We start from the raw sequence: 12,788 nt of genomic DNA on the forward strand, positions 1-12,788 counted from the left end.
TCACTAACATTACCACATACCCCACATACACCTTGAACACCAAGCCTATTCCCCCTTCTACCACGCCCTCTCTTTTTCCCACTCATGTTGGTCAGATACAGACGTAGGAACAAACAATTAACTAAAGAAAAATATGTTTTTTTCCTGTGCAATAGCTCAGCACACACCTGAATTTCAGTGACACTAAATGACAAGGTAAGATATGGCCTGCCGTATAACATTACTAACAGACAAAGAAATTTGTTAGTGTGCATGAGGCCGATAAAACCTACGAGATGTTCTCCAAACAATTTCAAACTGAGATGTCCCCTGCTGTATTACTTTAGGAACAGAAGAAATTATTTTTTTTGAATGTGGATGAGGCCAGTATGACATAGAATATATGCTCCAAAGTATTTCAAACTCAGATCTAGCCAGCTGTATCACTTTACTCAGAGCTAAAAATATATTTGGGTTACTCTGCATAAGCTCTGCGTCCAGCTGACTTTGACCACCACTGACGTAGTAGCTGGTTTATAGCACTCTATGACTTTTGGCACAGGAAAAAATATTTTTTGGACTGGGCCAGGTAAGAGAAGTTTTTGTTTTTTTTACTGTGAAACCAGGACAAGTTCAACTCCACTAAAATAGGATCCGCCTTTTAACAGACTGGATCAACTTTGCCACAGTAAAAAACTTTTGGTGGACTCTGTCTGCCAACCAAAAATATATATAGGTTTGACTGTGCGTACAAGCTGAATTTGACCGCCACTGACGTAGTAGCAGGCTTATAGCACTGTATGACTTTTGGCACAGGAAAAAACATTTTTTGGACTGGGCGTAGCAAGAGTGAAAATGTATTTTTTCACTCTGAAACCACCTGAAGTTCAACTCCACTAAAATAGTATCTGACACTAAAAAAATATTTAGTGCACACAGCTTTCAATATCACAATAGCAACAGAAAAATAGCAGAGCACAATGTCAACCCCACTAAATGAAAAGGTGCACTGCGCTTGCTTGATCACATTAGCAAGTGCAAAAAAAGATTCAAGGTGTACTGAGACATGGAGCTCTATACCAGCGGTGCACAGCACTATTGTATGGCATTGGCCCTCTGTTTCTGTCAGAATCTCAGTACTTGCACAAGAACACCAAAAATGTGCTGCCCCAGCGGTTGCAGAGGTACACAGGCCAGGAATTATCTACACTATCTGACTACCACACAAGCGCCCATCTATCTAGCTAATATCTCTCATTACACAGGAGAACACTGAGCTGCGTCTGCGTCCAGCAGTGACATGGATATAATGGAGCTGAGGGAACATGGCCGCTTTTTATATTGAGAGGACATGTGATTTCTGCAGCCAATTGCAGAAGCCCTTATGTCTGGACAGTGTAAATGCTTCCTGCGCTATGATTGGCTGGCTGCGCTTTCCTCAGTTAAAGTTACCGCCCACAGGAAAAAAGAAAAGTGCGCCGCTGATCTGACCTGTTCTAAGCTCTCCACAGCCCCCACACTCACCCGACACATATCACCACCCATCATACACTTGCACTATGCTAGCAAAACTGTTCAAAATGTCGTGGTTGCCCTGTATTCATGGTCCCGTGCAAATTCTTAAACTTTTCAGATTTTAAGAAAGTTTGCTCGCCTTTGTGATCACGAATCCGAACGTGTCATATTCGTGCCGAATTTGAAACTTTCGCACATTCGCCGAACAAATTCGCTCAACACTAGTGACGACCACAGTTTTAGGCTGTGGCCTTGTAGTGTAGTATTGTTCAGCGACCAAGTGTGAATAAGTTCAACAACACACAGCTGGCTGACTTTAAATCGAGTATATTTGGTATGCTCCACAAAATGTCTTATTATGTCAGTAATATGGGATCAGGTGTGACGACCATGGTTTTAGGCTGGGGCCTCTTAGTATAGCATTGTTCAACCACCAAGTGTGAATAGGTTCAACAACACACAGCTGGCTGACTTTAAATAGAGTATATTTCGCACGCTCAACAAAATGTCTATTATTACGGCAGTAATATGGGATCAGGTGTGATGATGGAAAATTGTCTCCGCTTTACAATACAGCAATGTGAATAAAATAAAACAAAATGCCTGTATTCTGCTAACAAGCATATGGAGCAGCAAAATGGTGTACTGTATTGCTTTTTAAGCTACTAATCAGGATTAAGATTAAAAAAAATTAGCCCTGGCCCCTGATATCTGGGGCCATGTCTACAGATATCTGTAACAGCAGGAGCAGACAGAACGTGCAATGGACCCTATTGTGCTGTATACAGTGTCCACAAAACCTGCCTGCCTAACTCCTGCTATCACCACTGAATATATGCAGCTGGATTAGTCCTCAGAAGGACTGTTAGTTCAGATGGATATCTATCTTGGTGTGGAATACCTATACCTAACTATTACACCGCCAATTCTGTCCTTCACACAGCAGCACCTCTCCCTACTCTGCCTGTTTCCGGGTTAGACTGTGATGAGCATAGGGGCACCAGGTCTTATATATACCCGATGACGATATGCGGCCAGCCAATCACTCTAATGCCACAACCAAGATGGCTACGGCATTACAGTGAGTGGCAGACAATCTCTGCATGTTCATTGGCTCTCTTAAGAGCACCAAACATGCAGGACGGGGACCCGAGCTCCCGCCCAAGCATCCCGGAAATACTCGCCAAGAATGTCGAGCAGTGAGATGCTTGGGCTAGAACCAAGCAGTGTCGAGCACACTCGCTCATCACTACTTCTGACCTTTGGGCACCACCACATCCACATCCCCGTTCCTCAACGTCACCCTTTCCCATACTGAATGCTTTATGGAAAAAAATTCCCTGGCTTTATTTTTCACAAGTAGCCTCACAGATGTGTTATGTATAAATTCCCTGTATGTAGCAATGTGTGGGCAATTTTTGTAAGCTATCAGCTTTATTACACACGGCAACAGCAGACTCAGGAAAATTAGTGGTAAATAATTTAGTTTGCGTATCTCAGAAGGCTTTGCGCTAAATGCACAACTGCTAGATAAATATACGCTTTTTATTTAACCAATAGCAGAGTAATTTTTTTGTTATATTGCCTTTATGACACACGCCAACAGCAGACTCAGGAAAACTACTGGTAAATAGTTTAGTTTGCATAGCTCAGCAGGCATAATGATTCCAGATAAAAAATCAGTTTTATTGTGTATTAAAAATATAAAAAAGGAGGTCCCACGGACACTCCTAAATAGAGCACAACCAATAAAATAGTAGGTCATAGGTGAAAACTACACAAAGGACAGAGAGACAACCATGTGAGTCCACCAATATGGGTACATGAAAAGAAGTGACAATATTATCAATCCAAGTATCAATAAATCCAGTTACCAAGTAATTGGACAACGTAACTTACAAGCACTGTATACAATCATGCATATGTGTTGTTTTGGCATCATAACAGTAAAGGTGCCCATAAGACATGTGTAACCTTCTATGATGTTCAGAAATATACTGACATTGCCTGGGAAGAGAAATTGACACTGACATAAAGATGAGTCATAACATACCCATAGTGCTGTATGGACCGGTGTCTCGCTGGGGACCCGACGCGTGTTTCGCGTGAGGCTCTTCGGGGGGCGTTGTGCACAAAATTGTGCCAGGATAACACATATGTATGATTGTATACCGTGCTTGTAAGTTACGTTAAACAACCAAAATATCCAGATCAATATATACTAAACGTCTGGACAAAGAAGAGATACCAGCTGTATATAAAAGGTAGGTGGTGACAGATAAGGTAATTAATTTATCTACCCATACCTTATTCACAACTCAACTAACACTCTTAGAGAAGGGCCCTACCTATCCTCCCTCTCATCACCTAGACCAGTTCACTACGGTGAAAGATACACATCAATTTGCAAGGAAACTCATTTACAAAAAATTACATTACAAAACAGCGTTACATGACCTATTTCCTACCAGAGAAGAAAGGGAAGCATTGGAAACCCTGGAATCTCTGGAGGCAGAAAGTAATTCAGAGGTTAGTGACTTTCCCCGTAATCTATGTAACAAATCTAAGAAATTTCCAGCCCTCAGCCTATGTCCTGCCATTGAGGTATTCACTAAGTTGGTCACTTTGGACATTGAGAATCTTTCCCAATGTACGCCTTGGAAATCTAACCTAAGTAAAATGGAAAAAAATGTCGCTAAAATATTTACAAAAATTGAAAGATGTTATTTTTAAACCTGCGGATAAATGGGGAAACCTCGTTGTCGGGCCAGTCAGCCTTTACAAAAAGCAAGCATGTAAACTTCTGAATACCCCCCATTGTTATAAAAAAAACTTTCTTATAACCCCCTATCCTCTTTCCAGGATGAATTGGTGTCTATCCTCGAAAGGGCATTCAAACAGGGTGTGATACCAAAAGAGCTGTTGGATACGGTGCGCAAACTACAGCCCCGTTTGGCCACCTTTGACTTAATTCCAAAACATCACAAAAATGTGATTGATCCGCCAGGCAGGCCAATTGTTGCCAGTAACGGCAGTTTGTGTGAAATTATATCTAATGTAATTGATCACTACTTGAAGCCCTTGGTCTCTGGCCTGCCCTCCTACAAGATACCACGGCCGCCCTACAAAGATTGGATCACCTCTGCCTCGGTGACCATATAGTCATGGTCACTGCAGACATAGAGACACTTTATATGTCCATCAAACATGAAGATGGTATTAGGGTGGTTTCGTGGTATCTGAAGTCAAGTGGTCTTAAGCTGTCCCTGGCCGAGCTGCTCGTGGTCCTCCTGGAATTTGTCCTTCGACATGTGTCTACTTACAACAACAGGGCTCCGATATGGGGGCCTCCTGTGTCCCCTCCTACGCCAACCTTTTTTTGGGTTCGTGGGAGCGGGATATATTCCAGGTGGATACCACCTGTTGAGATGGACACCGTCCAGGGAAGGATGAGATACATTGATGATATATGGTTTGCGCGGGAGGCTACGGCCAGAGATTTGGAGAGGCTTATGACCAAGCTGAATGATAATTTGAATATTCGGCTAACATATAAATCTGGAAGAAGTCTGGACTTCTTGGATTTAAAAATCAGGGTATCTGAGAATGGTATTATAACTACTGACATATTTAGGAAACCAACTGCGACAAACTCGTTGTTGCACGCAGAATTGGCACACCCACCCTCCACCATAAGAGGAATTCCAATAGGTCAGTTCCTTAGGGCCAAGAGGATATGCTCTAATGAGAAAACATTTGAGGAACAAGTGACAGAACTGGCAAATCGGTTTGAAGAGGGGATATAGCCGTAGGTCAATCAGACGGAGTTACAGGATAGCAGCACGAACCCCAAGAGATCAATAAATTTATGGCAATAAAAAAAACATCAACAAATCGGAGGAGGTATGATTTATTTTGGTATATAACAATCAGTGGCCTGAAGTGAGATCAATAATACAGAAGCACTGGTAAGTTCTATTAACAGATCCTATCCTCTGTCAAATCCTCCCCCCCAGCACCCTCAATGGTGGCGAAGCGAAGTCCAAACTTAAAAGATCTGTTGGTTTACAGTCACTATAATCTGGAGAGATGTAGAGATAAACAGGAAAGAAATTAATGTTTGTTTCCCATGCAGGCTTTGTAAGGCGTGTGGTTATTTGAAGAAGGCAAAGAAGTTTGATAATTTTGGTGGCTCCAAAACATTTGAAATAAGAGCACATTTAAATTGTACCTTGAAGGGCGTAATTTATTATGCCCAATGTCCTTGTAAAAAGATATATGTCGGACTTACTACTAAAGAATTAAAAATTTGAGTAAGAGAGCATGTTAGGGACATTATCAAAGCCAAAACGGTGGAAGACCCTAGCACTCTCAAAACTTTACCACGCCTTTTTTTACATCACCATCAATGCAGCCCAAGAGAATTCCGCATCATAGATATTGATCAAGTCACCATGGGAGCAAGAGGAGTGGACCTGGGGAAGATTTTAGCACAATTGGAGAGTAAGTGGATCTATCGACTGGGTACCCTAGCACCGGCAGGACTTAATGAAAGCTTTGGGTTCAGTTCCTTCCTATAATAGAGGCTAAAGAGTAGATGGGGGTTTCTTTTAATATCTTATGGTTTTATTGTATATGTATTGGTGCTTGTTTTTAATTGTTTTTATTCATCCTTAGGAAAGCTTTTGCCTGGGTTGATGGGTCATGCGGGATGTCTGTTTCCAGTGGCTGGGGGACCAGCTCAACTGTACGAGCAAGGCAGTTGCACGTCTATCCTCGCGGATGACTCTATACGTGTGGGATAGAAGACTACAGTGACAATATAGTCGGCTATGTGAATTAATGTATCACTATGTTAGATGTGGTTCTTAAATGTATAGTTTTTTTTTATACTAATATATACAGTGGGTACGGAAAGTATTCAGACCCCTTTAAATTTTTCACTCTTTGCTTCATTGCAGCCATTTGGTAAATTCTAAAAAGTTCATTTTTTTCTCATTAAAGTACACTCTGCACCCCATCTTGACTGAAAAAAACAGAAATGTAGAAATTTGTGCAAATTTATTAAAAAAGAAAAATTGATATCACATGGTCATAAGTATTCAGATCCTTTGCTCAGACACTCATATTTAAGGCACATGCTGTCCATTTCCTTGTGATCCTCCTTGAGATGGTTCTACTCCTTCATTGGAGTCCAGTTGTGTTTAATTAAACTGATAGGACTTGATTTGGAAAGGCACACACCTGTCTATATAAGACCCCACAGCCAAACCAGGAGGCCAGGTATAGTTACCAAAATACTCTTGTCCACATATGCATTATATCACCATAATCAAATGCAATAAGTCTCACATGGAACATATATAAGTGAGTACAACTACACAAATTGAAATACATAGAGACAATAGATGCAAATGTAGAAAAAGGGAGGTGGAAATGTCCATGACATAAAGGCAACCTGGGGGCAGTATCTGAAGATGTCAAAAATCAATCCATTTCCTTATCTTCGATCTTGTCAGCGAGAGGGAGGATATCACTGGAAGCAGGCTGCACGATAGGTATAAGGTCCACAGAGAAGGACACTATATATACATACAAAAAGAAAGAAATTAAGAAATTAAAAATAATAAATCCATACTAATAAATATTAAAAACAACATGAGCCACGGAGGCTCACTGCCTATGAGGAAATATGTACAGAAGGGGCCACAGGAGAGCATGCAGTAAATGGCGCATAGGCTGCATAGTAAATAGTATCCAAAAGGAGGATGATCATATGATCATAATGATAAAATTTGTTCCTCCATATTACCCAAAAGGGGATTGTAAGGACCGTCAATCCAATAGAGGCGCAGGACAAAAAAGCACGATATGTGTCACAAAAAAGGTGAGAAGCCCAAACTTTCATTCCAACCCCGCGGTGCCAGAGTGTTAAGGGTGATGATCCATCTAACAAATTTTATCATTATGATCATATGGTGATATAATGCATATGTGGACAAGAGTATTTTGGTAACTATACCTGGCCTCCTGGTTTGGCGGTGCGCATGCGCGGGGCTACTCACCCTCCTGGCTTCCCAGGCGTCTGTCTTGTTTCGGTTAATTCGATTATTTTGAATTATAAGAGGACTTACATAAAGAGCACAAATCTTGATGTTTAATTATTATCCAGCTGCTACTCCCCGGAAGGGGGCTATCTGCCAGTTACAGATGCCCATCGCTTAGGTCGCCAAGTCATCTCTATAGGTGAGCCACACTGTATACGAACTTTCCTAAACAACTTTACTACCCTAGGGCACCATCTTATTGTAGCTGACACCGGGATTCTTGCTTCTTCAGGATAAAAGCAAAACCTTAATAGGGCCCTCAAGGATCACCCATAAGTAACACCCTAGCATAACCAGGTAAACCTTCGAACTACCAGATACAACATACAATAAGCTTTAAACACCATAAAACTGTATATTTTCGGTTTAGGCCACAGGCTCAACCAGCTACATCAATCGGAATCAACCTCCTACAGCCCCACAGGAACATACACCCTTCCACCTGGGGGACACCCCTGGATAATAATTAAACATCAAGATTTGTGCTCTTTATGTAAGTCCTCTAATAATTCAAAATAATCGAATTAACCGAAACAAGACAGAGCTTCTTCTCTTTAATGAGATTTCTAATTTCAGCATCAATTCTGACATCCTACTTCACAAGAGGACCCACACCCCTCCTCATCCTCCTCTTCATCATCTACAGAGACCTTCTCACATTTTAAGGTAAATACATGTACAGTAGTCCTACCATAAAACATCTAACCTATACAGGCTAGTAATCACAGTCTTTATATATCCTATTACAGGTCCTAATCAGCTCTGGATCCCTGGAAGACTGACCAAGTGGTCTCTTTTTTAATATAGCTCGACTCCTTGGTTTTATACTAATTTATATATCTATGAAATCTCTAACAGTATTTTAATGAATTAATAAAATAATAAAATTCACTGAACATTTGAAAACCCATTCATTATTATCCTTCCAACAATCCTCACTTATCCTCCTCAGTGTATCAGCGCAATGGCTTTTTAAATTTAGAGAACTAATCTTCACTCTAAATAGCTCTTAAAAGAGCTTTTTGGACTCAAACACTCCCTATACGCTGCTTTCACTCTCCCTGCTCTCACACTACGTAGATTCCTCATTTACTATGTGCAAAATGGCGCCGGCAGGGCTTAAATATCCCCCTACGATGCTGTAAGGCCAGCCAATCACAGTAATGCCACAACAAAGATGGCAGCGGTATTACTGTGATTGGCAAGCAAGCCCAGCATGTTCATTGGCTGCAAATAAAGCGCCAAAAATTCTGGGCGGGTCACTCGAATATACCGAGGTGAATAGGTAATTACTTGCAGAATAGCCTGAATTGTGTACTATTCGTGCGAGTAACGAATAGTGCCGAATGTATTCGCTCATCACTAGTAAAAAGACATAAATCCAAGTGACACATTCATTCCTGCTCCGAGTGTGTAAAAGGTTGTCATAACTCTGTCTCTCTGAGATTTGAAGTTACCTTTTAATACAAGTAATTTCATGTCCATGATGCTGTGATCAGGGATACAAAAATGTTTGGCCACAGATAGATCTATTCTTTTTTCTTTTATTGTGTGACAATGAGAATTCATCCTTGTTCTAAGTTTTTGCCCTGTCTCCCCTACATACAGACCCCCAGTTGGACATTTGGTACATATAATTAAGTACACTACATTAGTTGTGATGCAGCTGAAAGTACCTGGGATCTTGTGGTCCTGATGTGAGTTGGGAATCTTTATCTTGTCCGTGGTCATTACACATGGACAGGTTTTACATTTACAGTTGGTGAGGATGAATTTTGTAAGTTTCACCACAAAGGTGAAAATATCCTCCCGGTCAGTTTGCTTTCCCTCCCAGTACCTTTTCATTCTAACAATGTTAGGTTTCTGGGAGATTATACTTGTTCCTTTTATTTTTGGTTCTCCTTAGCTTGCCTTCTTTGCCCTACACTCCCTGACAGAAGTTATGTCGCTTATCCATGTTATGTAAATAAAAGCTTATAACCTGACGTTAAATTCATCCATTGGTTTTATAAATTACTCTTTTGAAAGCTGAAACCCTCCCAAATTTGGTTTAGGTTAAGAAAATAAATTGGCATTAATGCTGAAATATTGATCATTTAATGAACACAGAATGGTCAGATTTTGGTAAGACAAAAGTTTTGTCGCCTGGTCATATAATGCACCCAATCCTAATTTACATCCTCACCAGTGCTCAGTAAATGATCGGTTAATTAGTGGGTGTGTATAAAAAGAAACTCAGCACCCCAGACCTTCACTTGAACTGCAACTTGAGCTCTGACAACATGCCAAAAATCCACCCTGCGACCAAAGCCTTGATTATCAAGAGGCTGGAGACCAGATCCACTGCAGAGGCGGCTGGCACCTTTAATGTGTCTCAGCGTCAAGTACAAAGAATTAAAAAAAGATTTGAAGAGACTGAAGATGTGTTTGACAAGCCCAGGTCAGGCAGACCCCGTAAGACAACTGCACAGGATGAACGTTAATTGGTTAGAAATCCAAAGCAAGCCCCTCTTCCACTGCAGCAGAGCTCCAACAGGCCTGGTCACCTCAAGTCCCTGTGTCAACTAGAACAGTTTGTAGGATTCTGTCTCGAAATAGCCTCCATGGTCGAATCAGTGCCCAGAAGCCAGCACTAAACAAAAGACAAATAAAAAACCATGAGGCATTTGCAAAGTCCCACAGCCTGCTAAACAAATGGACGCTGGAAAAGTGGCAGAAGGTGGATTTCTCTGATGAATGTTCAGTGGAATTACACCACAGCCGCCGCAAATACTGCAGGAGCCCTACTTGAGCCCGTATGGATCCAAAATACACCCAGAAAGATCATGGTCTGGGGTTACATTCAGTATGGGGGGGTGCGAAACATGTGCAAGGTGGAAGGCAATATCAATAGCCTAAAATATCAAGAAGTATTAGCTACCTCTTACATTCCAAATCATAAAAGGGGTCAAATTCTGCAGCAGGATGATGCTCCATCTCATACATCCATCTCTACAACAAAGTTCCTCCAGGCAAAAAAGATCAAGGTGCTCAAGGACTGGCCAGCCCAGTCACCAGACATGAACATCATTTAGCAAGTTTGGGGTAGGATAAAAGAGGAAGCTTGGAAGACAAAACCAAAGAATCTAGATGAACTCTGGGAGGCATGTAAGACTGCATTCTCTGCTATTCCTGATGACGTCATTAATAAATTGTATGAATCATTGTTGAACCGCATGGATGCAGTCCTTCAAGCTCATGGAAGTCACACAAAATATTAAATATGACTCTAATAGCACCACAACTTCATTCATCAATGTTATGCAACATATATTTTTATTTTAAGATAATTATTTGCTTGAATATCACATTACTTTCTGTGGGCGACAAAACTTTGGTCTTGCCAAAATCTGACCATTCGGTGTTCATTAAATGATCAATATTTCACCATTGATGCCAATCTATTTTCTTAACCGAAACCAAATTTGGGAGGGTTTCAGCTTTCAAAAGAGTAATTTATAAAACCAATGGATGAATTTAACGTCAGGTTATAATCTTTTATTTACATAACATGGATAAGCGACATAACTTCTGTCAGGGAGTGTATATGAATGTATTTTAGTTTCTCACTCAGGGTTTTCATATTTTACTTTATACTTTCCTTTCCCCTGGTTGACAGCGTGTTGTGGCCTCCCCTCTGGTTCCTCAGGAGGTACAAAAAACTCCTCAATGGCCTATTAAGAGAGTTAGGTCCGTGGCGTTTTTAGTTGTGCAGCTAGGGCCTTTATAATCTGTACAGAGACTAGTTGGGTGTAGTTGCGGCATTCTTCTCTTTGCGGGTTCTCCGGTGGCTATCAAGATTTGCTTTCTGGTTAAAACATTTCCCACATTTTGAACATGAAAATGGCTTCTCCCCTGTGTGAGCTCTCTGATGTTTGATAAGATTTGATTTCTTTGCAAAACATTTCCCACATACTGAACATGAAAATGGCTTCTCCCCTGTGTGAGTTCTCTGATGTTCGATAAGCGTTGATTTCGCTGTAAAACAGTTCCCACATTCTGAACATGAAAATGGCTTCTCCCCTGTGTGAGTTCTCTGATGTTTGAGAAGATTTGATTTCTGTACAAAACATTTCCCACATTCTGAACATGAAAATGGCTTCTCCCCTGTGTGAATTATCTGATGTTTTATAAGATTTGATTTCTTTGCAAAATATTTCCCACATTCTGAACATGAAAATGGCTTCTCCCCTGTGTGAGTTCTCTGATGTTCCATAAGTGTTGATTGCTCTGTAAAACAGTTCCCACATTCTGAACATGAAAAATGCTTCTCCCCTGTGTGAGTTCTCTGATGTGCAATAAGTTTTGATTTCTGTACAAAACATTTCTCACATTCTGAACATGAAAATGGCTTCAACCCTGTGTGGGTTCTCTGGTGTGTAATAAGATTTGATTTCTCTGTAAAGCAGTTCCCACATTCGGAACATGAAAATGGCTTCTCCCCTGTGTGAGTTCTCTGATGGCTGATAAGATTTGATTGATTTGCAAAACATTTCCCACATTCTGAACATGAAAATGGCTTCTCCCCTGTGTGAGTTCTCTGATGTGCAATAAGATATGTTTTCTCTGTAAAGCAGTTCCCACATTCTGAACATGAAAATGGCTTCTCCCCTGTGTGAGTTCTCTGATGTCTGATAAAAGTTAATTTCTTTATAAAACATTTCCCACATTCTGAACATGAAAATGGCTTCTCCCCTGTGTGAGTTCTCTGATGTGCAATAAGATTTGATTTCGCTGTAAAGCAGTTTCCACATTCTGAACATGAAAATGGCTTCTCCCCTGTGTGAGTTCTCTGATGTCTGATGAAAGTTGATTTCTTTGTAAAACATTTCCCACATTCTGAACAGGAAAATGGCTTCTCCCCTGTGTGAGTTCTCAGGTGCCTAACAAAATCTGATTTCTGATTAAAACATCTCCCACACTTGGAACAAGAAAATCTATTCTTCGCTTTGTGAATTTTTTCATGTTTAAGAAAAGACTTTTTGAGGGGAAAACTATTTCCATATTCTGAACGTGAAAATGGCTTCTTTGCTTTAGTAGCAATTTGTTTTTTAATGCTTATTTTGTGACTTTGATTTTCCTTAGTAGTCGGTAATGAATCAGAAGACAGGACCTGTTTCATAGGATCAGATGACAGATCTTTGCTGT

General features: G+C 40.7%; 1 protein-coding gene and 1 long non-coding RNA gene across 2 annotated transcripts in view; both read right to left on the minus strand.

Moving 5' to 3' along the window:
* The window catches only part of LOC141229264 (uncharacterized), a 72,970-nt gene that overhangs the window by 59,626 nt on the left and 556 nt on the right, over positions 1-12,788 (minus strand). The window contains exon 2 of the mRNA XM_073667450.1: positions 11,389-12,784. Coding sequence (XP_073523551.1) covers positions 11,389-12,784 — 1,396 coding nt within the window. The remainder of the gene's footprint in view (positions 1-11,388; positions 12,785-12,788) is intronic.
* On the minus strand, positions 6,539-11,014 carry LOC141229257 (uncharacterized). Its single transcript, XR_012295971.1, has 2 exons — positions 9,278-11,014; positions 6,539-7,076 (listed from the first exon to the last, which is right to left on the minus strand). It is a non-coding gene; the product is annotated as an uncharacterized lncRNA (long non-coding RNA).

This window comes from Phyllobates terribilis, unplaced genomic scaffold, assembly GCF_046119375.1.
Source record: "Phyllobates terribilis strain yellow unplaced genomic scaffold, ASM4611937v1 Scaffold_470__1_contigs__length_1423970, whole genome shotgun sequence".
NCBI lineage: Eukaryota > Metazoa > Chordata > Amphibia > Anura > Dendrobatidae > Phyllobates > Phyllobates terribilis.